This window comes from Symsagittifera roscoffensis, chromosome 9 (assembly GCF_963678635.1).
Source record: "Symsagittifera roscoffensis chromosome 9, txSymRosc1.1, whole genome shotgun sequence".
NCBI classification, from domain to species: Eukaryota; Metazoa; Xenacoelomorpha; order Acoela; family Convolutidae; genus Symsagittifera; species Symsagittifera roscoffensis.
This window is the reverse complement of record NC_087070.1, coordinates 48305695-48333063: the sequence shown is the minus strand read 5'-3', so window position 1 is coordinate 48333063 and position 27369 is coordinate 48305695. Positions and strand designations below refer to the sequence as shown.

Sequence of the window (27369 nt, the reverse complement as noted above, 5' to 3'; positions counted from 1 at the left end):
TTATGAAAGTGCAATGAGGGGCACAACTAATGAGATTGTGGGAGTAGATGTTTTTTCAATAGTCTTCGAGAAAAACGCTAATCCCCTTAATCCCCCCCTAAAACAACAAACTCATTTTTCTTTACAGAAAAGTATTTTTTCTGACTTTTTTTTCATATCGAAAGACAATTGAGACAAATTCATGATGACATGGACCGTGCAACCGCTCCGTGATTGACATCATTGGTAACAATGCGCCTGGAAAGTTAAAAAACTGACAGTTTTTCAGTTTCTGTTTTACTTATTCATCATTTCAACTGTTTTTGATTCAAATTTTGACATTTTTATAGAGTATTCTGTCCCCATGACAATTGGGATATTTAGGATTTATCATGTGTTGTGACATGCTCAACTTTTATTCGCAATTTCGAAAATTTTCTCAACTTATAATTTGAATTGATAAAATAAAAAACTAAAACTTTTATCTCTTGGCTCTAAAATCATTTTGGATAAAAATTTAGCTCAAACTTGATTTGCTTCGATTAACTTTTATCATTTGTAGTAATGATAACAATTCAAACAGCAATTAATCTGTTTCGCCCAATCGAATTTGAGTTTGACAGTTATGGCGGGAAATTCAAATGTAATTCAAATTTCGGCGGGAAAAGAGTTCAAATTCAAAGTTAAGCGGGAAAAGCTATTCAAATTCAAACCGAGAAGGGGAAAAAGGAATCGAAGCGCAGTAATTTAAACTTTTTGGCGTTTGGTTGGGATTCATTCCCTTTCCTGCTTCGCTTTAAAACAGTTCCAGAGCGAAATGGGTTTCAAGTGTAACTATTGTCCCAAAGTTTTTACAATAAAAACTAATAGATCTCGTCATGAACGAAACTTTCACGCTGTTGAAAAAGAATTACCCATTTTTACTTGCTACCATTGTAATTTTAACACTTTACTGCTATCAAAATTACAGCAGCATATTGAATCAGATCATCAAAAATTTAACAATTTATGTCGGTATTGTCGGCTTGGTTTTTGTGAACTTAAAGATTTCAAGGATCACATGCAATCAGAGCATGGGTTACCTGTTTTGGATCAACAACTAACATCACTCAGCAACCCCTCTAGCTCAATCACACAAGCAAGCGATATTGATAACTTTCCAGCTTCAATTGAAGTTCATGAATCAGCCATGAAAAATACGTTAATGACTTTTATTATTCCCAACCAAAATATTGAACATGATCTTATCGAATTTATGACCTTGAAAAAAAATGAGATTCAAAGTTTGATATTAGATAGAACCTGTAATGGACCCTGCAAAGTACAATTTTCGGCTAAACTTACTTTAATCAAGCATGCTACTGTTGTTTCGGACCAAAGCGTGCAACAACCTGAAGACGAACGCATTGAAATTTTCGCTAATTCTATGATGACTCCCCTTTATGCAAACGGTTTGTCTGATGAATTATTTCTCGAAATGCTCGGAAAAATGGAAGCTGTGTTCCAGAATTTTTCAGCCCATGGTAGCGGCTGGGTTCTGCAGCGTGTAAATGAGCTTTACATTAAAATCGGAAAAATGTTACCAATCAGAGGCTCTTCGTTTATACCTCTCCCTGCAAAAATAGCAAATTCGCAACAATTAATTAATATTCGTAATCACAACGACCACAATTGCTTTTTGTTATGCTACACTGCCGCCTATCATCTTAGATATAAGCCTGATCTAATAGTCGGTAGGTTAGTTGATCCTAAACTTGAAGAGACAGATCCACACACCTATACAAAGCCTGGAACGCATCAGGCTTCTGATGATTTCGTTATGCCTATGAGCTTGAACACGATTCCTCAATTCGAGCGACTTAATAACGTTCAAGTAAACGTGTTTCAATATCAAAAAGGAGATCTCATTCCAATGATTGTCTCAAAGTTTGAAAGTTCAGATAATTTTATTATGGATCTGCTTTTGTTATATGAACCCGGAATGCACCACTTTGTTTTGATAAAAGACCTGCTCCGATTTGTTTGTGAAGTTCGAAAGCAAAAATTCCGAAGTTTCCTGCAGTTGTGTCGTAACTGTTATCAAATTCATTACAATGAAATTGATCATAAAACGCATGAGCGATTATGTAAAGATCATGAACCAGCTGTAGTGATAATGCCAACAGCTGAAAATGGCTGCCACAAGTATAAATTTAAAAACTTTCAAGCTCTCTGGTATGCACCTATTGTTGTTTATTTTGATTTCGAATCGTTCCTGAATCCCGTTACAACATGTATGAACAACCCACAAATTTCCTCATCTCGCGTTCTAGAAAAACATGAACCCTCCGGGTATTCAATGGTTGCTATTGATCATGAGTCCTCAGAACCATTTTTCTTTAGTCTTGACAGCTCTGAAAATTGTTTAGAAAACTTTATCAAAGAGTTACATCTATTAGCCCGAGACGTTTACATCTATAAACGGAAAGTACCACATTATTTGGGAGATCGCAGCCAACTGCGTAAAGAAGAAACTTTAACCTGTTGGATTTGTCAAGAAAACTTCAGTGAAAGCGAAGAAAAGTGCCTGGATCACTGTCACTCTTCGGGAAAATTTCTAGGATGGACCCACGACAAATGTAATTTAGCGCGAAGAAACATAAATTACATTCCAGTCGTGGGACACAATTTGCAGAATTATGACATGCATCATATATGTCTAGCGTTGAACGAATGTGACTCGCGTAGTACAATACAAGTCATTCCATCCACCGATGAGAAATATATTTCACTAATTATCGGAGTAGTGGTTAAAACCATTACACGAAAAGATCAAACAACACAAAACATTTATGAGTATCTTCGTTTTATAGATTCTTTCAAGTTTCTAAACTCATCACTACAAAAGTTAGTTGACAACTTGCCTGACAACAAATTTACAATTCTGGAAAACCACTTTCAAAACGTAAGCCAAACTTGTAGAACTCTCATACGTAGAAAAGGATTCTATCCTTATAATTACATGACCGACCGTAAAAAGTTTGACGAAAAAGAGTTACCGCCTCTCGAAAAGTGGGTGAATAGTTTAGACGGAGATAAAATTGCTATTAGTGCTGATAACTTGGTTGAAGCAAAAGAAGTTTTTAATCAATTCAATTGTCAGAACCTGCGCGACTATCATGACTTATATTTGTCATGTGACACATTGCTCCTAGCCTGTGTCTTTGAGGAATTCCGCTCTATCAGCTATGAAACATACAGCCTTGATTGTGCTCATCATTTCACCGCTTCCAATTTAGCTGGTGACGCTTTCAAGCGGGTATGTAAAGCTGATGTTGAATTGCTAACGGATCGAGATCATTTAGACATGGTTGAAAAAATGATGCGAGGTGGTACTGCATCAATCTTTGAAAAACGACAGTTCACTGCAAACAACAGGCAAATGAACGAAACATTTAATTCGAGCGAAGATACTACCTATGGCTTCATGGTTGATGCCAACAACTTATACGGTGGAGTAATGCAAACTCACAAACTGCCTGCACGTCATTTCGAGACAATCGGAGTTAGAAATGAAAGAAATAATCAAGAAAACGAAGATGAGAATTCCATGTCAATAGAAGAAATTTTAGCAACCCCTGACGATTCAGACTACGGTTATATTGTTGAAATTGATTTAAAATACCCTCAATTGTTGCATGAAAGTCACCGTGACTATCCACTGGCACCCACTAAGGAAGTTGTTCAAAAAGATTGGTTGAGCAGATACCAAACAAATATCTCAGAACAAATGAAAAACAATGAAAACTGTGGACCCACAATAGGTAAAGTGAAAAAACTTTTACAAACTCTACATGATAAAACTCATTATATAATTCATTATAAACTCCTGAAACTCTACGTGAAGCTTGGTATTATCGTTACAAAACTGTATCGCATCGTAAAGTTCAAACAAGAATTGTGGCTCGAACCGTACATAACTCTAAATACAAACAAACGAAAAGCGGCAAAAAACAAGTTTGAAGAAGCCCTGTACAAACTATTGATCAATTCAATTTATGGAAAAATGTGTGAGTCAAAAAGAAAGAGAATGAAAATCAAGATTTTACGAGATGCTGAAGAAACAATGCGAAATATAAGTAAGTTTGAATTTGAAACCTACAAAATTTTTGGCGAAGACATGGTTGCATTGACATTAGCACCAACGAAAATCAGATGGGATGTACCCACAATTGTAGGAGCGTGTATACTAGAGCTAGCAAAGTTTGAGATGTACAAATTTCACTACGAGGTTATGAAGCCCAACTTCAACTGTCACCTCTTGTACTCAGACACTGACAGCCTAATGTACGAAATAAAAACGGAAAAAAACTCGAATTTTTATGAGAAACTGTACGAGAAACGTGAAATTTTGGACAACTTTGACTTCTCCAATTATCCATCGGACCACTTCCTCTACAATGCAGAAAACAAACTTACAGTTTTAAAGTTTAAAGACGAATTCCCGGGTGATATAATAACAGAATTCGTTGCATTGAAGCCAAAGCTTTATTCAATACTATCGCAAAGTAAGTACATTTCCTTCAATAATACCGGCTCAAAATTGTTCAAACAGCGCTTTTTATTTTCAAAAATTAAAAAATTTCGAAAAATTTTTTTGAAAAATTTTGAAAGAAAAAAAATGTCAAAAATTTTTGTTGGAAAAAAAATTAAAAAAAAATTCGTCAAAAAAAATTTGGTTAAAAAAAAAATGTTAAAAAAAACGTTTTGTAAAAAAAAATTTTTTGTCATCAAAAAAAAAATTTGGAAAAAAAAATTTTAGAAAAAAATTTTGGAAAAAAAAAATTTTTATGAAAAAAAAATTTTGTCATCAAAAAAAAAATTTGGAAAAAAAAAATTGAAAAAAAAATTTTTTGAAAAAAAATTTTTTGAAAAAAATTTTTGAAAAAAAAATTTTGAAAAAAAAAATTTTGAAAAAAAAAAATTTATGAAAAAAATTTTTTGTGAAAAAATTTTTTACTGAGTGAAATTTTTGAGATGACTTAGGTTTTTTGGTGCTTCTGTGGGTGGGGGTAAGGGGGGAGGTATAGGTTAAATGGTTATCACCTTTTTTTTAAATGAGAGGGGGGGGGTGTGGATCTTCTGAAAAGGATGCGTTCATACTTTTTTTCTTCAATTTCAAGTATTAGTTTACAAAACATTTAGATATATAATGATTAGTGAGCATCATTTTTTTAATAGATACACGGAAGCACTCAGCAAAAGGAATCACTAAGGTGACTCAACGGTTGCTAACTCATGAAAAATACATCAAAACTCTCGCGTCTGGAAACCTTGTACGAGCCGAAAATACTCGCATCATCTCCGAGAGGCATATTCTGAACACTGTTCGAGCAAACAAAATCGCATTATCAGCCTATGATGATAAGCGATACATCCTCAGCGATGGTATCTCTACATTGCCATACGGTCACTATAGAACAGTAAATGCTTCTATCTTTCCCGATAGCAATCAGGATGATGATGATGATGATAGCGAAAGGAACGTGAGTGAGACTAATAGCACCAGTCACCACAAAGATCAAGATTTAGACGATTGGCTGAAATTTTTCGAGGAAGAAGATGAGATAGTCGACTGGGATCACGAGAGCTCGAACCAAGAAGAAATCTTTACGCAGGATACGAATTATGTGTCAGAAGATAGCTTTCTTGTGTTAGATACTCAACCGAGCCGTTCGTTGAGAGACCTGTTGAATAGTATCACCAGCTATGAAGCTCCAGATCCAGGTAGAGTTCGTGTCACAGAAATTGTTGAGAGTGATATCGAAAGCGATGATTTGGTTGATCCAAATGCAGTTACTTCTTCTTCGTCGTCGGATGATGAATGGTACCTCGACCGCGAAGCAGTTGAAGATTCAGCACCGCAATCAAAAAGACGTAAAACAAACAAAAAACTCTAATGTTGTGTGTTTGATTCAAGTTGAATACAAAATTTAATGTTGTAAATTAGTGTACTGTATTATACTTACTTTCCACGTTTGTTCACTGTTAGGTAATGGCGGGCTACTTTAAATCCACTTTTGGTTTTGTGTTACTATTTTATCTGGAGTGGTTTTGAGAGTTTTCATTTTGGAATTGACCCCAAACTGCTTTTGGTGCGTTTAACCGACACTTACTTCAGAAGATTGTGTGTATAATTCAACCATTTCAGTTCATATCTCTTTTCACCAAGACCAAAGCGTTTGTAGAAACATTGAAAGAACCAATTCGCAAAGACCTTCAACAGCAAAACACAATGAAAAGTTTTAGTTCAATTGGAATACAACATAGCTTGCCGAGCTATAGGTGGTGGAAAGAAATAATATATCGCCAGTACGATTTTGTTTTAACCAACACAACTTTCACATAGGGATCATTAGGTATAAATATTTTACATAGGGATCATTAGGGATAAATATTTTACATAGGGATCATTAGGGATAAATATTTTACATAGGGATCATTAGGGATAAAAATTATACATTGGGATCATTAGGTATAAATATTTTACATGGGGATCATTAGGTATAAATATTTTACATAGGGATCATTAGGTATAAATATTTTACATAGGGATCATTAGGTATAAATATTTACATAGGGATCATTAGGAATCTATACCCAATGATCCCTGTAGGGATCACCCCCCCCCCGATCCCAGTGTCGTATATCTATACTACTCAAGTGTCCTTCTATTTGCTTTTAAAACTGTTTCATGAGATTTGCGTAGGAAATGTGTTGATACGATTGTGTTCACGTGTAGAGTAGAGCTAGGAACCAGCAGAAGTTGCTGGACGAAGTGGACGATGTGGGCAATAATCCGGACAAGAAGGGGATATTGGGCCAGATGTACATGGTGTGGAGATTGTGTTGCAGTGAGAGTTCCATAGCAGGAGTGCCCAACTACTCCAACTCAGAAGGTAAGGTGGTATGGGGAAGGAGAAGGGAGGAGGGGGGTTTTGGTGGGTTTGTACAAAGTATACGGTCATAATTGAAATGACAGTTTTATGTGATGTTTCGGCCAAACACGTCAAAAAGCGACCTATTCACAAGCAAGCCAAACAGCCAAACACTGTTAAGAGAAATCAAGAAGGCAGAAGTTATGCGTTTGTATTCGGTTTCAGCAAAATGGTGAGTTGAAGCGATGATTATGTGGTTAAATCTTTCGCCTCTCGGTCAAAAGATCGGTGCACTGATGCCAACGTGATCTTATGCTTGATGACAGGGGGCTAGTCTACATTTTCATCTCAGAAAATTACCATAAAAGTTGCATGAAGATTTAAACTAGGGAAACAACAGCGGATCTCCGTTGTGATACTGCAATAGAAGTAACCAGAGAATACTGAAAAGATTTATGATATTAATATGGTGTAAAAAAATCAAGGTCATGGTCAGCATCGGTTGCTGCGTGACAAAAAAAAACATATTTTAGATTCAGGGTGCTGAATACGTCATTGCCAGGGAGCGGATAATAGTTGCTTTCAAAAAGGCAAAAAAGTTACTAAGAAATTGCTCAAAATTGACTGGAAAATTTGCTCAAAAAGTTGGCAAAAACTTGCAGAAAAACGTTAAATTTACATGGGCCTAGGTGGTAAAGACAACGTTGGGGCAAAACTTTGGAAAATTCGGATATGCTTTGGCGACTTCCGGAAAACTTTCTTCGAAAGAGCAACAAATTGATCGGCAAGCTTGAATTTTTGGCGTACTTGGTCGGCCACGTTATATAGGGATGGCTGAGCTGCCATTGGATAATTAATATTCGCCAGCTGCAGCGCATCTGTGTTCGTTGAATCCGTTAATATGAGCTTCAAACAAAGAAAACTTCCGAAAAAGTTGCTATTGTGAAGTTTATTGGAAAATAGATAGTTATAGGGAAAAAACAACAGAAAAGTTGGAAATAGTTGTTTTTAGTTGCTAAAACTATTATCCGCTCCCTGGTCATTGCTTATGTAACGATCTGTTACATTCATCGAAAATGAAAATTTGCAATTGATTGAAATGAGAATTACGAGAGAACTCGTATTAACGCAGATTGCATTATAACACAAAACGTTAGCCAGCAGGATTCGCAAACCAAGAAAAGGAACGGACCTGAGTAACCCCGTATACTGGGCATAGGATGCAGTAGGTCCACCATGGCTGATAAAGTTTGATATGATCGGGTCAGTTTCTGATAGCAGCGGCAGTATAGAAAAATGTGGATTCGCACTTAAAATTACTAGAACAAAAAATACTAGAGCCACTACTACGACCAGATTCACGAAATCAACGACTGTGGAAGCTGCATGACGACAAGTAAACCGAATCGCAAAAAAAGATCGACACAGAAACATAAAATATGTGGAAAATATCAGTGGATGATATATAGGAAAGAAAGTAAAAAAAAAACGATTGCGAAGGAACCCTCGAACCGAAGTTATAAAATAAACGTTTAAGGATGTGTATGATATGATCACGGTAAAAATTGAAAAATGAAAAGCACAACATACGGCAGGTATAAGTTGTCCACAAAAGCACAGGATACATACAGGAGTCGCTGGAAACGTTCTAAGCAGCCCAAAATGCCCAAGCAGCTAGATCACTGCTGGGAGCGCTATAAAGTGAACTGGTAAGTATTTGTTTATATAGAGATTGAGGAATGTACTAATCCAGGATACAGTTGGTTTAAAACACTGTCTCGGGAAGAAAAGAAGTGCAAAAAGGAGCACAAAAAATTTCGAGAACAAACAAACAGCGCAAATTTCCAGAAACATGGTCAGGCAAAAAGGAAACACTGTTATAGAAATGAAAATCAAACAAGGACCGATAACGATTATAAGGAATCATAGTGACAAAAGACTCAAAAGAGACTTTAAAACTTTCAGACTGGGACGAAGATAAAACAACACGGACAAAGACAAAAACAAACCACTCCTCAGGGGGGAAGAAAGAGAGCTGCAAAAAAGATAAACCATTTTGCAAAATTGTGTGAACCCCAACAAGTAAACAAGTTAGCAGAAGAGTTTCAGAAGAATTAAGATAAAATGATATGAGAGAAGACGCAGATTTGGTGGACTAAATTAAAATTAAGGGAGTTGAAACAATGATTCTTCTGATGGAAGTAGAAAAATTTATGTTCAAGACAACGAAAAAAAAATCAGAAGCTGCAGAAGTAGCACAGATCCAGATGAAAAACTCAAAATGGAAGAGATTCTGGTTCAAAAAGCCTGAAAATTTTGAAAGCTCTAGCTAGTTAGAGTAGATAACCTTAATATACACATGGCAATCGATACAGACAGTGCCTACAAATAACTGGACAACAGCAATGCTGTTATTAGATTTGTCAAATTTCTCAAAAATCAGGGATAGAAATCGTACATGAATGCACGATTAATCGATCATACTGAAAACCCAAAAAAGTCCAAGGAGCACAGAACTCAAAAGAGACCTGAGAGGGTGGGTAATACCAGAAGTTGTTCTCCTAATTACTGAAACCAAAACAAGGTGTATATTATTACCACCTATAAGTACACTTGTTGTTATTACCAATATCCATGATACATTAGAAAAGGGCGGATCTAGAATGGTTGGGGCAAATTTGCAAAAATAACTGGAAAACTTTTGGACCAATTGTTTAGGTCGACCAATCTGTTTATCCAAGTTTGCTGAAAACGACTTCTTTTTTTAAACCAAATTGCGCAATTTACTATAATAATAATAATAACAATAATAAAAATCATAATCATAATAATAACAAATTGAATTTAAAAGTAAACAACTCTAAGGGCCGACGGCCCATCAGTTAACAAGTCCGAGTCTGTAGTTGGTAGAGTTGATGCATGATGTACACCAACAGAATATCGTCCACGTACAGCTGTTCCCATGTTCGTAGGATGATATGAAGTAATTCCAGTACAAGTTTGTTAACCTCTGCTTCAAACCGGTAGTTTCGAAAAAATCTACTAGGGAGCCAATCATATTAGCTAACTTGGGTGCCCGATACCAGAAGTTCTGCTGATATCTGCTTTGGCGGGGTGTCTCAACGTCGAACAGAGTTCTTGCTGATCTACGCGTAGATACATCATTTGCGAACGAAACATATTCATGCCAGTCAGCTTCATAACTACCAGAGATAAAAGAAGATAACAACAACAAATCATGCATTTCAAGATACAGAGAAGCTGGAAGTAACTTAAGTTTTAGAAGGCGTTCTTTGTAGTTGAGCTCTGAACCCACAATCCACCGGGTGGCGATCTGCTGCACATGTTCCACGACCCTGCTAACACCCTTGTTTGCGTACCAAATTTGGCTGCTGTAAGGCATGATGTATCCACAGTAAATGTTTAATTTCGTTGTGATTGACAGTCGTGAGGACGTATTGCGCTTAACGGCGAAGAGAGACCAATTGCTTCCATGCTCTAGAAACCCCAGATCCTTCTGGTTGTCGACTGTTGAAATTTCGGTTGACTGTAGTGAAGCCACAGGAGCAGCTCCTTTGATACAAAGTATCTTACATTTGTCTTTGTAACAACTTATCAAATTATCAGCACACCATTCGCTAAGCAATTCTGCATTTCTGGGTATTTCATTGTTGTTAATTGTCAAAACTTTCAAATCGTCTGCAAACAAGAACGGTTGCCCACTGAACAGATCAGGCAGGTCGTTGACATATAAAAGAAATAGTAATGGACCAAGAAGAGATCCTTGAGGTACACCGCTTCTCAGTGAGATGGGATCAGAAACAGAGCCATTAACTTTTACAAATTGGCGTCGTCCAGAGAGATAACTATGTAGGATGTCGTAGAGTTTCCCTTATACACCAATACTACGTACCTTCTGCTACAACACTTTGTGGCTGACTTTATCAAAAGCTTTTTCAAAGTCCTGTGATAGTTTTGTCCTGTGATAGTTTTGTCCTGTGATAGTTTGGTAGATATTGAGTTCTGTGATAGTTTTGTCTTCATAGTTTCTATAAAGCTTATGCACAAACTCTAACATTTGCACAACAGTAGATCTCTTCCGTCTGAAACCTTATTGCTTTCGACTCAATACTTGTTCCACCTGCTTATAAAGAGCATCGGAGATAGTTTTTTCGAACACTTTCGAGACACAGTTCAGTAGAGCAATAGGACGGTAGTTCTTTATGTTACTTCGGTTACCGCTTTGTGCACCGGGGAGACTAGTGCTGTTTTCCAGGGCTCTGTAAACTGCCCTTTGTTTACACATGTCCAGAGAATTCGACTGAGAGACGGTGAGAGGACTGTCGCTAGGTTTTTTCAATAGTCGATTGGGAATCGCGTCCGGTCCTTGGCTTTTCGCTGGGTTTAATTTCTCTAATATAGCACTCACGTTCTGTTCCGTAAATATCCATCCGCCCAGTGAGATCCGGGTTTGAGATGTTACCAGGATAGTGCGCTGAGTCACCTTCCGAGAACACACTGGCAAAGTAGTGGTAGAATAGTGGCTGTACCCAAGTCTGTTGACGCCCTGAATTGGCTGTACCCAAGTCTGTTGACGCCCTTTGTGGCCATTGAACACTGTGTGCGGTATGGGACATGGCTTTTGAACGCATTTCATATACTTATGGATAGCAGAGAACTTGTGATCACTCACAAGATTATGCTCATAAATTGCCTGGTCTACCACAGAAGCTTCATTGAGTAGGAACTCTCGTTGCTGGACTTTTATTCCATGGGACAATGAAGAATTTTTGTCGAATTTCTTTCTCTCGGTTTCAAGTCTTTTCATAATGTTAGAAGTCACTGGTGTGACCCAGGGTGGCAATGCTTTTTGGTGTCTGGTTCTTTTTGGTACACATAAACTAAAAGTTTCTTTTATCCAGTCATCCTAGGTAGTGCATAGAACATCCACATACTGTAACAATAGCCAATGAAAGAATGCTCGCGGAAGGCTGACTCAACTATTTCCCAGTCGACATTCGAGAAACTGAATACAGGAGCGTTAGTTGGGTTAACATTAGCAATGGTAGAGTCCAGCTGAATAACATATGGGAGATGATCTGAGCAGGAACGGCCATCCAATGAATAAACTTTGTGAAGGTTTAGGTTTGTCTCAGTACTAAAGATACTGTTGCGGTTGGACATTAGCACAACATCCAGAGAATTTGATGATCCAGACTTTCGGAGCAATTGCTCAAGGTTTATGTCAACAAACAAGCCTAGAAGGCTTTGCTCATAGTCATCATTCGAATGACTGGTGTCCCAGTTTGCATCAGAGAGATTGATATCGCCAACTATAATCAAGTCTGCAGTTAGTTCCAGTTTTCTAGTAGTCAGTGTATCTAGTAAGTATTTCACTTCCATGGTGCTCCAGGGATATGGACTCTCTGCAGGAGGGTTGTAGGCAACGCATATAATAAGTTTCAGTCTCGAGTCCAATTGTATGACTGCTGCAATAGCCCCATTGAGCGTCAGTTCTATTAATTCGTAGTCCAAGTCGGATCGTATGCCCAGGATAACTCCTCCATGTCCAGAATTGCCTTTGGCATTTGGCTTCCGCTCACTGCGGTGTATTTCGTATGCTGGTAAAAAGATTGTGTTATCTCTGACATGATGAGTTAACCAAGTTTTAGTAAGAAAAATTATTTGTGAGGAATCATGCGCAGTCATTGCGTTGGCAAAAGTCTGTCTCCGGTTCATTTCAAGAATACTACGAATATTGTAAACAAAGATTCCGATGTTGCACGGTCGGGTCTCGGCTAGTCAGTTGTTTTGAACATCCACTTCTACCCAAGAATTGGCGTCAAATTTCTCAAGAATCAGCTTTCTCATTCAAAGACGTTTTCGTTCAACTCCATCGTTTTCAATTAATTCCTTTCTTTTTTTAAAAGCTGTTTTTCTCGAAAGAACTCCTCATTTGATAGTTTTGGGCTGACGAAGACCTTTTCCGCGTATTACCTAAGTTTGAAAGCAGATAACAAGACTAGTTTTTTATGCACAGCATTGGTCACTTTTATCAGTATAGTTCTTGTCTTGTTCTGTTCATACTTGCCAAGACGTCTAATGTCAGTAATTGAAACGTCAACGCCCATGTGGAGTAATACTTTCTCAACTTCTTCCATATGGTGTTTATATCGCTCTTCAGGTTTGCCACTTTTCGATTCAGGCACGCCGCGGAAGCGAATGCCTTCTGGTTCGGCTGCTTTGGTTGAGGTTACTACTTTTTCAGTGTCTCTGGCGTTTGACAATGATTCAACATTACTTTCAATATTTTGCAAGCTGTCTTTGAAATCCGACACACTGTTTTCTTGGACTTGTCCAGAAATTTCAATTATCTTCTCTTCAAGAGCTTTCACTATTTCACTCTGCTTTTGAATCTCAGCTGACACTCTTTGATCATTTCTGTTGGTAGCAAGTATGTTCACTGCTACATCTGGTTGATTGTTGTTAACACAATTTTTACAAATTATCAGTAGATTCATGTTAACTTTCAGGAGTGCTTCGATAGTTTCTTATTCCATTTTGGTAAACTGTGTAGTGAAGTGGAACACTGCACCACAGCAGACACAGAGGAATACGTCATTGTTTCCAAGTGTTTTGCTGCACGTTTTGCAGGCTTCAGTTGACACAAAACTGGCAGCAGGCATTTCGAAAACCACCATCAGAATCGTAGTGAGCTGGCCCGGTAGTGTAGTGGATAAAACGCTCGCTTTTTGCTCAAGAGCTCGGCGGATCGAGCCCCAGCAACGTCAGTTTTATTTCCGTTTCTCGATATCTGGTCGCCAGTCGTCACTCGATCAATCATCAATCTCCAGCCTTTTAATATGAAACTATTTAATAAGTTGAAACTATTTAATACGTTTTTTTAATAGGTTGGTTCAGTGCGCTGGTTCAGTGCTCAAATTTATCACATATTAGCTCCCAAGGTTCCTGTAGAAAACTTGGAGGTAGTTAAAGATATCCATGCGGGTTGACCAAAAATGCTCGTCATACAACTCTCATATATGGAAAAAAGCTTATCATACAATTTTGTACAATTCCACACGGACAGAAAATTGTAAGAAAACTCTAGGATAAGCATTTTTCATTTATGAAAATTGTATGACGAGCAATTTCCTTTAAGTTAGAAAGTTATTATTTTCGAAATTTGCTTAAAAACTTTTGTCTGTTGTCCGAGTAAACAAAAACCAAAGATTTCTTAACTCAGGAAATTACGGTAAGTGAGGTGAAGATATCTCTCAGATAATTGCTTTTGAGTAATAATTGTATGAGATTTTCTTGCATAGCTCACTCAGAATAAAGACAATAAATTTTTGTATTCGGCTCGACTGTTTTTAGTCAAACACTTCACTAGTCGAAAATCGTGGCCTAATTTTTTTTGGCAAATTAAAGTTTACCTTATTACGAAATTATCGAAAATTTCCTTTTGGATTGGCACAAAAAATCTTGTCAATTTTGTTTCTCTTGCAGACAAAAATGAACCATTTGCATGCAAAACTTTTTTAGAAACAGGCTTATGCGAGCATGAAAGCGATATTGCGACTGAAAATTGAGACAAAAAATCTCTTTTTCTTGTATAGAAAAAGCGTGTTTTCGTGTATGAAGGTCAACCCGAGCCGCTACTGTAGTATATAACTGTTTATTTGTTTATCTGTGTATTTCCAAGGGGGGGGGGGGTTCTGCGGATTTTAAAATGATCTGGCTATTGTATTAGATAACTGTTTATTTGTTTATCTGTGTCATTCCGGGGGGTCACTGGGGGTTTTAAAGTGATCTCGCTCTTGTATTAGATAACAGTTTATTTTCTTTATCTGTGTCCGCTACTGTAGTACATAACTGTTTTTTGTTTATCTGTGTCTTTCCGGGGGGGGGGATTGTTAAAGAGATCTCGCTACTGTACTAGATAACTGTTTTTTTTTAAAATCTGTGTCCGCTACTGTAATAGATAACTGTTTTCTCACTCTGTGTCTTTCCGGGGAGAGGGAGGCGGGTTTTGGGTTGTTTTGTTGGGTTGTTGGGTCATGGGTGTTGTTAAATTGTTAAATTGTTAAAGTGATCCCGCTATTCTACTGGAATGCTGTTTATCTGTCCAGGTCGTGTGCTTCCCAAGTTCTGGCTGGTGGCGAATTTACTCTGCTGGAGTGGCTTCATAGTAGTGCTCTCTTTCCTTGCCAAGCAGTACAGTGGCTTCCCCACAACAGTTGCAGTGGACATAGTGGCCAACAACTCCCTCCTCTTCCCCTCCGTCTCCATCTGCAACATGAACAGGGTCTCCCAGCGGAAGCTGAACGGAAACAGCTACTACCAGGTGGCATATTTGAAAAATCAACATAAATCAAACCACCAGATGATTGGTCGACACCAAATAGATCGAGGAGTTTTGGTGCTTTTGGCATTTATTGTAGCCCTCTTTGTGTTTTTATACTTGTAGCCCTAGATTTTTGGCAATTTTGCTAGCATTTCAAAATTTTTATTTGTCAAAAATATAAAACTAAAGAGAGGACAAGGATTTTTACTTTTGTTTCTAAAAAAAATTGAACTCTGAAAACAACTTTAGACGCCAGCAGGGGCGGATCTAGGATTTTTTCGAGGGGGGGGGGGGGCGATTTTCAAAAATTTTTCGAAAATTTTGACGACCTTTTTTTTAGGTCGACCAAATTGATTTTCCGAGCTCTTCTAAAGCACTGAAAAATCCCTGATTTGGCCAAATTTTCTGCGCCACAGGCAAATTTTTGTAAAAACAGGTCAAAAAAGCCGTTTTTAGGGACTTTTTGAAAAATTTTGACAAAAAAATCGCGTTTTTTTGGCGCGCGCTCCCCCTCAAAGTTAGTATATATTGGCGCCAAAGGCGCCTTTAGAAAAATTTTAGGGTCGGTCGGCAAAAAATGGATTTCTTAGAAAGTACCAAAGGGGGGACCCTTTGGGTCGGGAGGGGGTCGAATCCCTGAGGGGGAAGGGGGAGGGAGGCGTCCGCCCCCCCCCCTAAATCGGCCCCTGGACGCCAGTTCAAAATCACTAGGTTATCTCTCCTGGAAAGCAATTTTTCGACCATTACATTGGATAACAAACTTTTGCAAACAGAACGGAAAAGGCCATATTTGAATGTTTTTGATAACTTTTCCCATTTTGAAAGTTTTTTTGTTATCACACTTACGGGATGCCTTTTAAGCTTGCTTTGCGGTATCTAAAATCTTATGGGAAAAAAATGCAATTCAGAACAGAAGTAGAAAAAATATAGACTCACACCTGCAGCGGATCAGTAGCCCCCCCCCCCCCCCCTGCTCCTCTTTTCAGGGATTGGACCCCCTGGCGACCCAAAGGGTCCCCTATTTGGTACTATTTTAATGCATCCATTTTTGGGTTAGCGGCCCTAATAGTTTTCTAAAGGCGGCTTGGGCTCCAATATTAACTAATTTTGAGGCGGAGCGCGCGCCGAAGCAACGCAATTTTTTCGGCCAAAACTTTCCAAAAAGGCACAAAACGCATTTTTATGCCTTCATTTTTTCTCAAAAAAGGCTTGCAAAACAGAGTCTTTATAGTGACTTGTGAGAGCATGGAACATCTGTCTGATCGACCAAAAAAAAGTCGACAAAATTTTCCAGTTTTTTAAATCCCCCCTCGCGAAAATCCTAGACCCGCCTCTGACTCACATCCAATCATGTCATTTAAAAATCAATTCATTCCAGGCACTTCCAGCTTTGCAATCAATCGTGCATGCAGACTTTTTGCGGCTGCGTGAGGTTCAACTGGGCACGCCTTTCTACATCAACCAATCAGAATGCAGAGACGAGAATCTTTTCTGGTGCCTGGATGGTCAAAATTGTATTTCTACTACGGATTACTGCGATGGTACACATTATAAGAAAGGCTTTTTTCAACGAACAATTTGTTTTGATGAACGCGGAAAAATGAGAAAAGCTAAAAGCGGCAAAATTTTTTGTTCAGTGTCCTCCAAACCTGAATTTTGGTTTAATATAACATTTAGCTATCCCTTTATCAAGCTTGCAACAGATTCATTTCTTCAAATCGCGCTCGAAATCTCAGTAATGATTTTGAGTGTTCATATATCATGTCGCTATTTGGTAAAAGTCAATTGAAAAGTAAACTAAAACAAAAACTTAGTTGAAAAGCAAACCTTGCAAGACTATTGCGAAGGGATGCAAATCATGCAAGAATCTTGCAAGAATTGCTCTCTCAAATCAGAATGCAAATTTTACCAGAATCTTGTGAGTATCTTTAAAGATTTGCATTCAGAATTGAGAATGGAAATTTTGCAAGTTTTAATTTTTGTTAACCGCGCGTAAAAATTTTACCAACACTTTTTCTTATGCTTTTTTCCACTTCCCCTCAGATTTTATTTTTTCCATTTTCGCTATTGTCTTACGTTTTATTCTATGCTGAATGCGTGATGTTTGAAAACAACTCTTTTTACTTTATTTGGAAACAAATTATAATTTGAGAAGAAACATCAGTTTATAATCAATATAATTGCTCTACTTAAAATCAAATGATACGAAATAATCACGCATATAGCATTGAACGTTTTTTTATCGAATATATCATAATTTTAGTACCATTATTGCTAAAATTGGTAAAATTTGTTCTAATCGATTAAAAATTGATTATAGTTTCTCTATTTAAAAACAAAAAAAAATTAATCAATACACTTTTTAATCTATCATAAATGATTAATAGTTCATCAAGTTTTTGATACAGTTTTAATTGATTGTAATCGATTAATTTTATTCCAACTTATTGATTACTTTTAAGCAGAAAAACCCATTTGAATTTATTATAATTGATTATAAATTGTTTCGATTGTCCGTTTTATCCACGATAATGCATCTGAGTTGTTTATATTTTATGCTTTCAATAGATTTTGTTTTATGTGAAAAGTTGGAAAATGGTTTTAGCAGTTTTCAAATCAATTGAAATTTATCAAATCAATTAGTTATTTTTCATCTACGGTGGAAACTTTCCAACTAAAATGAAGGGATCTCTATAAAGTTTTTATTTTGTGGTACAATTTTGTGTCCTGATGAGATTTTGTTATTAATAGAAAAATAATAAGCCATAGGATATAGTAAAAAGCATTTTGGAAAAATAAGAGTATAAACTCAAATATAGAATAGTTTATAACTAAACTAAAGAGTTTTTTTTGTATGAGCTATAATCAATTTAAATGGATTATAAGATATTATAATCTCATGGAAAACATCACGATTGTAGTCGTTAATCATTTCAGCAAATTTTGGTAATTATAATCAATTATAGGCGTCAAAAAATAACATAATATTCCGTAATAATCGGTTACTTAAGCTTAAAATCGGATCCGGGATGTAATTTCTTGCAAGATTTCTTGCAAGGTTTCCACTCCGAGAACACTGGAGCGTTTCAATAATTATCCTACAACTTTTGGTTGCAGAACTGACAACTGAAAACTGGCAAAACTTAACTTTTATTTTTTAGTCGCTGGATTGGTTTTTATCAGCAAAAATTGAGTCGATGAAATATTTGATATAAACTTTTTTATGGAAACGTAACCAAAATATGATTCATTACGAGGCCAAACTGTGCACTGGATAGGCGCACAATTTTGTGTCTGTATGTTCCTGGATTCCAGAGACAAGTCTTGAACCATGTTTAAATTTTGTCGGAACAAAAAAAGAAAATGAAACAACAAAAGAAGAACAAAGGGAGCGTCCTTGTCGCGGAATCCGCTTACAATGCACAAAGTTCACAGTTTGGCATCGTGATGTTTTTTTTTGTAGAAAAATTTGTTATTTCTAAATTTTTTTTTGTAATGACTTCACTTGGAACTAGTTTATTGTGATTATTATGATTATGCATCAGATGTAATGTTTTTCGGAGGCCTTCGATTGGAGCAATTTGTGGCTTTTTTGCCTACCTTTTATGCAATTTTATTTTTTTTGCTCATAATGTCTGATTGTGGGATGGTTTCTGACGTTATGAAAGTTGACATGTCTACTAACTAGGTTATTCCAAATATATTTGGTTTCCATATTTAACATAGTAAACCCAATTTTTATACAATAAAACTGAAGCTTATGTGAGAGTAAGTTTCTAAAAGTATACGTTAAATTTCTAAAAGTATACGTTAAATATGAGCCATTAATTTTAGGCGTCGAGGACTGTGATGACTTATCGGACGAGGACAACTGTTCTTCCATTACTCCCCGCACCAACGACACATTCGACGACCTCAATGGCTCAGAGCGGGGGCTGCTCAACATCGACCTATACAACAAGGTCAGCTTTATCAGATGCAATTGAGAATTCGAATCATGTTAGAGATCCCTCCCGATATGATTCCTGAGAGGATCATACGTCCACCTCTATGAAAATTGAACCGATTGATTCGTTGAGATTATGCAAAATTAATACAGTTTTTGGTTGCTAGTTTGAATGCCAAAAATGGGAAATTTAATTGCAGTTTTCAGTTGTTGGATTGAGTTCTATCAGAAAAATCTCAGTTTCTCTGTTTTTGTCGAATTTTAAAAAATTTTTACATAAAAACAGCTCAAATGTTTGTACAATCGTTTTTGATGATCTTACTTTCCAAGAAAATGAAAGAAAATTTGTTTATAATATGGTTGATTTCTCAGGACAAATTATAATTTTTATCCAGACGTTTTGAACCGGACATTTAAAGGCCATTTGAAAAACATTTGATGCCCTGTGCTCAAAATTTAGAAAGAAACTGTACTGCGATAGTTTTTTTAAAAAAAAAACGGTGGATTTTTGAACCCTGATAATGTGGCGCAATAGAGGGCGGTGTAACGACTGGCATAAAGTTTGACTAGCATAAAACGTAAATCACTAGAAAAGGTGGTTCTCCTTCTACGCCGGTTTTGCCGCTAGAGGCTCCGGGTAACTGCAGTAATAGATTGAACAAGATAATATTAACTTGACCAGACAGGAACAAAAGTTCCCTTACTCTCTTTTTCTCTCTCTCTCTTAAACATAAACGATCTCTCTAATTCGAAGCAGAGATCGATGTAGCTACAACAACAACAATTAGCATAAATTTTTCAAAAATGAAAAAAGTATCGACTAGCATAAAAATCTAAATTCAAATATCGTCAAAATTGGCCAGGGTTATCTCAAAAAATTTCATCCACGCCTTGCAAAGAATTGTCCCCCCCTTTTTGCAATAGGAAGGGGGCAAAAACAAAAAGATGAAAATCACTATACAGAAAAAAACGGATACCGTTAGCTATTCTTCCAACCTTTGGTACTTAGTAACAAAATGAAATCAATGTTGTGAAATAATTAAACGGTTAAGCATGTGCTAATTTTCAATCTAGTAACAATTCTCCTGCCTATAGCAAGGGGACATAATGAAGATCCCAAAAAATACGTCTAAATCACAGTTTCCCACACTTTTAACTATTTGTTTTGGCAATAAGTGTTCGCTTTAACCCTACGGGCTTACCTCAAGCTTACATGTCGCGCTACCGGTGAATCTATATTTTTCTTGAAAGGGGGAAGGGACTGATTTCCGTAAAACAGACAAATAGGTGTTAAAAAGGATTTTTTTTTCAAAAAAAAAAAAGAATTTTTAAAATAAAACCAAAGCAGACCTTTCGGTTCGGCAGGGGGTCGAATCCTCGAAGAGCTTCAAAACCTCTCCCACCCCTTCTCTAAATCCACCCCTTGTTCGGTGTGAGGTATGACTGATCGGATTTTATGTGTTAAGGAATTTCTTTTGCTGGTTGAATGCCAAATTTTTCTTTTTTCTATTTCACAGAAATGCAAGTTTCACTTTGAAAAGATTCTTTTCGTCTTGGAAAAAAAATTTTCAAAGTTATTCTAGTAAATACGTTTTCATGTATTCAAAATTTTATGCTAGTCGAGCTTTATGCTAGTCGAGCGATCAATGAAATAAAGACAAGCTGAAATTTTTTTGCGTGTTGTAATAAAAAGTTTCATAAAAAAATTACAATTCAGGCATATTCGACAGCCATAGTAAAACAATGGCAATTTTTCAACAATTTTTTCAGAGAAATGACTGGAAAACAAAAAAAATAATTATTTTTCTCAATACCTTTGCATCAAAATTTTCGCTACAAAGTGCATTAAATTTTGCAAAGCAATAACGGTTTTTCTGCGTGTTGTAATAAAAAGTTTTATAAAAAAAAATTGAATTTCAGGCTTAATCGACAGCCATAGTAAAATAATAGCATTTTTTCAACATTTTTTTCGGAAAAATGACTGGAAAACAAAAAAAAATAATTATTTTTCTCATTATCTTTGCATTAAATTTTTCGCTACAAAATGGCGCTACAAAGTTGGAAAAAATCCCTGAAACTAATCCCTAATCCCTTTTCACAGCTTGATTTAATAAATAAACTATTGCGAGCCGGCTCGCTCAAGACAAAATCAGACCAAAACTCAAAAACTTCAAACAAATTTTTCTCGTTTTTTTTCGCAATAAAAAATTGTTCAAATCACGACCGAAAGGTATTTCATAAGATATATCTATATCCCTTATCCCATTTTGATGCTTTCAAGTGGTATCTGGTTTTGGGTGGAAACCAAAAAAAAGAAGGAAACACAAGAAAACGAAAAAGAAAGAAAGAAAGAAAGAAAGAAAGAAAGAAAGAAAACTGAAACACACCCGAAAACAAATTTCAATGGTCAAAACAACAAGAAATTTTATCAAACAATAAATGGCCATCTGAACGTTCATGGCTTCAACTTGATACTATCAAATGTATAGTCTTTATTTTCAAACTTGAAACTTGATTTTTACTTGTCAGGGGAAAAGTTTTATAAGGAGCGCTGATGATCCAATTTTGTCAAACTACAAAAATTTATAGCCGAAAAAGTCGATCAAAGGAATATGGCTTGGGTGTTTTTTCAAGGCATTTTAATACCTCAAAAACAGAGAAAGCTCCTAGAAGGTCAAGAGTGGAATACTATCAAAAGCTTGCAGCCTTGATTTGAAGAAATGTACAAAAAATTTCACAGACTGTCGCCAAAAAGATTTGTCTGAATTACTTTGTGCATTATATTTTAAAAAACTTGGTAGCATAAATTTTTCAAAAATGCAAAAATATCGACTAGCATAAAAATCTAAATTTAAATAATGTCAAAATTGGCCGGGGTTATCTCAAAAATATTCATCCACGCCTTGCAAAGAATTATCCCCCCCCTCTTTTTGCAATAGGAAGGGGGCAAAAACAAAAAGATGAAAATCACTATACAGAAAAAACGGATACCGTTAGCTATTCTTCCACCGTTTGGTACTTAGCAACAAAATGAAATCAATGTTGTGAAAAAATTAAATGGTTAAGCATGTGCTAATTTTCATTCTAGTAACAATTCTCCTGCCTTTAGCAAGGGGGACATAATGAAGATCCCAAAAAATACGTCTAAGTCACAGTTTTCCACGCTTTTCACTATTTTTTTTGGCAATAAGTGTTCGCTTTAACCCTACGTGCTTACTTCAAGCTTACAAGTCGAGCTACCGGTGAATTTATTTTTTTTTGAAAGGGGTAAGGGACTGATTTCCGTAAAAACAGACAAAATAGGTGTTAAAAAGGATTTTTTTTAAAAAAATAATTTTTAAGTTAAAACCAAAGCAGACCTTTTGATTCGGCAGGGGGTCGAATCCTCGAAGCGCTTCAAAACCTCTCCCACCCCTTCTCAAATCCACCCCTTATTCGCGTTGAGGTATGACTGATCGGATTTTATGTGTTAAGGAATTTCATTTGCTGGTTTAATGCCAAATTTTTCTTTTTTCTATTTCACAGAATTGCAAGTTTCACTTTGAAAGGATTCTTTTCGTCTTAGAAAAAAACTTTCAAAGTTATTCTAGTAAAAACATTTTCATGTTTTCAAAGTTTTATGCTAGTCGATCTTTATGCTAGTCGAGCGATCAATGAAATAAAGACAAGCTGAAGTTTTTTTTGCGTGTTGTAATAAAAAGTTTCATAAAAAAATTGAAATTCAGGCATATTCGACAGCCATAGTGAAATAATGGCAAGTTTTCAACATTTTTTCCAGAAAATTGACTGGAAAACAGAAAACATTTATTTTTCTCATTACCTTTGCAATAAATTTTTTGCTACAAAATGGCACTACAAAGTTGGAAAAAATCCCTGAAACTAAATTTTTACGGCTTGATTTAATAAATAAACTATTGCGAGCCTGCTCGCTCAAGACAAAATCAGACCAAAACTCAAAAACTTCAAACGGATTTTTCTCGTTTTTTTTTTCTTAATTGTTCAAATCACGACTGAAAGGTATTTCATAAGATATATCTATATCCCTTATCCCATTTTGATGCTTTCATGTGGTATCTGGTTTTTTGTGGAAAACGAAAAAAAGAAGGAAATACAAGAAAACGAAAAAGAAAGAAAGAAAGAATGAAAGAAAACTGAAACACACCCAAAAACAAAGTTCAATGGTCGAAACAACAAGAACTTTTATCAGACAAAAAATGGCCATCTGAACGTTCATGGCTTCAACTTGATACTATCAAATGTATTGTCTATTTTTTTAAACTTGAAACTTGATTTTTTTTTGTCAGTGGGAAAATTTGTATAAGGAGCGCTTTGTAAAACGAAAAAAAGAAGGAAATACAAGAAAACGAAAAAGAAAGAAAGAAAGAATGAAAGAAAACTGAAACACACCCAAAAACAAAGTTCAATGGTCGAAACAACAAGAACTTTTATCAGACAAAAAATGGCCATCTGAACGTTCATGGCTTCAACTTGATACTATCAAATGTATTGTCTATTTTTTTAAACTTGAAACTTGATTTTTTTTTGTCAGTGGGAAAATTTGTATAAGGAGCGCTGATGATCCAGTTTTGTCAAACTACAAAAATTTACAGCCGAAAAAGTCGATCAAAGGAATATGGCTTGGGTGTTTTTTTCAAGGCATTTTAATACCTCAAAAACAGAGAAAGCTCATAGAAGGTCAAGAGTGGAATAATATCAAAAGCCTGCAGCCTTGATTTGAAGAAATGTACAAAAAATTTCACAGACTGCCGCCAAAAAGATTTGTCTGAATTACTTTGTGCAGAGAATTTAAAAAAAAACTTGGTAGCATAAACTTTTCAAAAAGGCAAAAATATCGACTAGCATAAAAATCTAAATTCAAATATCGTCAAAATTGGCCGGGTTTATCTCAAAAAATTTCATCCACTCCTTGCAAAGAATTATCCCCCCCTTTTTGCAATAAAACAGACAAAATAGGTGTTAAAAAGGATTTTAAAAAAAAAGAAATTTCAAGTTAAAACTAAAGCAAACCTTTTGGTTTGGCAGGGGGTCGGATCCTCGAAGCGCCTCAAAACCTCTCCCACCCCTTCTCTAAATCCACCCCTTGTTCGGTGTGAGGTATGGCTGATCGGATTTTATGTGTTAAGGAATTTCATTTGCTGGTTGAATGCCAAATTTTTCTTTTTTCTATTTCACAGAATTGCAAGTTTCACTTTGAAAGGATTCTTTTCGTCTTAGAAAAAACATTCAAAGGTATTCTACTAAATAAGTTTTCATGTTTTCAAAGTTTTATGCTAGTCGAGCATTATGCTAGTCGAGCGATCAATGAAATAAAGACAAGCTGATGTTTTTTTTGCGTGTTGTAATAAAAAATTTCATAAAAAAATTGAAATTCAGGCATATTCGACAGCCATAGTAAAATAATGGCAATTTTTCAACATTCCAGAAAATCGACTGGAAAACAAAAAAAGTTTATTTTTCTCACTAACTTTGCATTAAATTTTTCGCTACAAAATGGCGCTACAAAGTTGGAAAAAACCCTGAAACTAAATTTTCACAGCTTGATTTAATAAATAAACTATTGCGAGCCTGCTCGCTCAAGACAAAATCAGACCAAAACTCAAAAACTTCGAACGGATTTTTCTCGTTTTTTTTCTCAATGAAAAATTGTTCAAATCACGACCGAAAGGTATTTCATAAGATATATCTATATCCCTTATCCCATTTCGATGCTTTCATGTGGTATCTGGTTTTGTGTGGAAAACAAAAAAAAAGAAGGAAACACAAGAAAACGAAAAAGAAAGAAAGAAAGAAAACTGAAACACACCCAAAAACAAAGTTCAATGGTCGAAACAACAAGAAATTTTATCAGACAATAAATGGCCATCTGAACGTTCAACTTGATACTATCAAATGTATTGTGGTTATTTTCAAACTTGAAACTTGATTTTTACTTGTCAGGGGAAAATTTTTATAAGTAGCGCTGATGATCCAGTTTTGTCAAACTACAAAAATTTATAGCCGAAAAAGTCGATCAAAGGAATATGGCTTGGGTGTTTTTTTTAAGGCATTTTAATACCTCAAAAACAGAGAAAGCTCATAGAAGGTCAAGAGTGGAATAATATCAAAAGCCTGCAGCCTTGATTTGAAGAAATGTACAAAAAATTTCACAGACTGCCGCCAAAAAGATTTGTCTGAATTACTTTGTGCAGAGAATTTAAAAAAAAACTTGGTACCATAAACTTTTCAAAAAGGCAAAAATATCGACTAGCATAATAATCTAAATTCAAATATCGTCAAAATTGGCCGGGTTTATCTCAAAAAATTTCATCCACTCCTTGCAAAGAATTATCCCCCCCTTTTTGCAATAAAACAGACAAAATAGGTGTTAAAAAGGATTTAAAAAAAAAAGAAATTTCAAGTTAAAACTAAAGCAAACCTTTTGGTTTGGCAGGGGGTCGGATCCTCGAAGCGCCTCAAAACCTCTCCCACCCCTTCTCTAAATCCACCCCTTGTTCGGTGTGAGGTATGGCTGATCGGATTTTATGTGTTAAGGAATTTCATTTGCTGGTTGAATGCCAAATTTTTCTTTTTTCTATTTCACAGAATTGCAAGTTTCACTTTGAAAGGATTCTTTTCGTCTTAGAAAAAAAATTTTCAAAGTTATTCTAGTAAATACGTTTTCATGTTTTCAAAGTTTTATGCTAGTCGAGCTTTATGCTAGTCGAGCGATCAATGAAATAAAGACAAGCTGAAGTTTTTTTTGCGTGTTGTAATAAAAAGTTTTATAAAAAAATTGAAAATTAGGCATATTCGACAGCCATAGAACAATAATGGCAGTTTTTCAACATTTTTTCCAGAAAATTGACTGGAAAACAAAAAAAAATTATTTTTCTCATTACCTTTGCAATAAATTTTTTGCTACAAAATGGCACTACAAATGTATGTATGTATGAATGTATGTATGTATGTATGTATGTATGTATGTATGTATGTATGTATGTATGTATGTAGGTATGTATGTATGTATGTATGTATGTATGTATGTATGTATGTATGTATGTATGTATGTATGTATGTATGTATGTATGTATGTATGTATGTATGTATGTATGTATGTATGTATGTAGAAGCGAGTTGGAAAAAATCGCTGAAACTAAATTTTTACGGCTTGATTTATTAAATAAACTATTGCGAGCCTGCTCGCTCAAGACAAAATCAGACCACAACTCAAAAACTTCAAACGGATTTTTCTCGTTTTTTTTTTCTAAATAAAAAATTATTCAAATCACGACTGAAAGGTATTTCATAAGATATATCTATATCCCTTATCCCATTTTGATGCTTTCATGTGGTATCTGGTTTTTTGTGGAAAACAAAAAAAAGAAGGAAACACAAGAAAACGAAAAAGAAAGAAAGAAAGAAAGAAAGAAAGAAAGAAAACTGAAACACACCTGAAAACAAAGTTCAATGGTCGAAACAACAAGAAATTTTATCAGACAATAAATGGCCATCTGAACGTTCATGGCTTCAACTTGATACTATCAAATGTATTGTCTTTATTTTCAAACTTCAAACTTGATTTTTACTTGTCAGTGGGAAAATTTGTATAAGGAGCGCTGATGATCCAGTTTTGTCAAACTACAAACATTTATAGCCGAAAAAGTCGATCAAAGGAATATGGCTTGGGTGTTTTTTTCAAGGCACTTTAATACCTCAAAAACAGAGAAAGCTCATAGAAGGTCAAGAGTGGAATAATATCAAAAGCCTGCAGCCTTGATTTGAAGAAATGTACAAAAAATTTCACAGACTGCCGCCAAAAAGATTTGTCTGAATTACTTTGTGCATAGTATTTTAAAAAAGCACATATCATGCTCGCAGTTTTCTTTTAACTCAGTAGCTCCTTAATAAAAAAATCAGCAGAAAAATGAGAAAAAATGAGAAAATCAGCAAAAATAACAATACAACTAGTCTTTGTTTTGTTATTTTTTTTACTTAGCTTATAATGGCTGGTACTTTTTGCAAGCGTGGATTTTTATCTCATAATTTTTTAGATTGAAAATTATAAAATAAAAGCCGTTGTAAAATGCCTAACGCAAGGTTAACACTGTGCGCAGAGACCTCTGCATGTAAAAACGGATGAAAATTTTTATTTATATATATATTATTTTAAGTCGCGTGGC

General features: G+C 35.6%; 1 protein-coding gene across 1 annotated transcript in view; it reads left to right on the top strand.

Moving 5' to 3' along the window:
* LOC134854875 (amiloride-sensitive sodium channel subunit alpha-like) overlaps positions 1 to 27369 on the top strand; it is a 45157-nt gene that overhangs the window by 4520 nt on the left and 13268 nt on the right. Inside the window, exons 2-5 of the mRNA XM_063871234.1 lie at positions 6761 to 6917; positions 15029 to 15243; positions 16622 to 16784; positions 19078 to 19205. Coding sequence (XP_063727304.1) covers positions 6845 to 6917; positions 15029 to 15243; positions 16622 to 16784; positions 19078 to 19205 — 579 coding nt within the window. The 5' untranslated portion in view covers positions 6761 to 6844. The remainder of the gene's footprint in view (positions 1 to 6760; positions 6918 to 15028; positions 15244 to 16621; positions 16785 to 19077; positions 19206 to 27369) is intronic.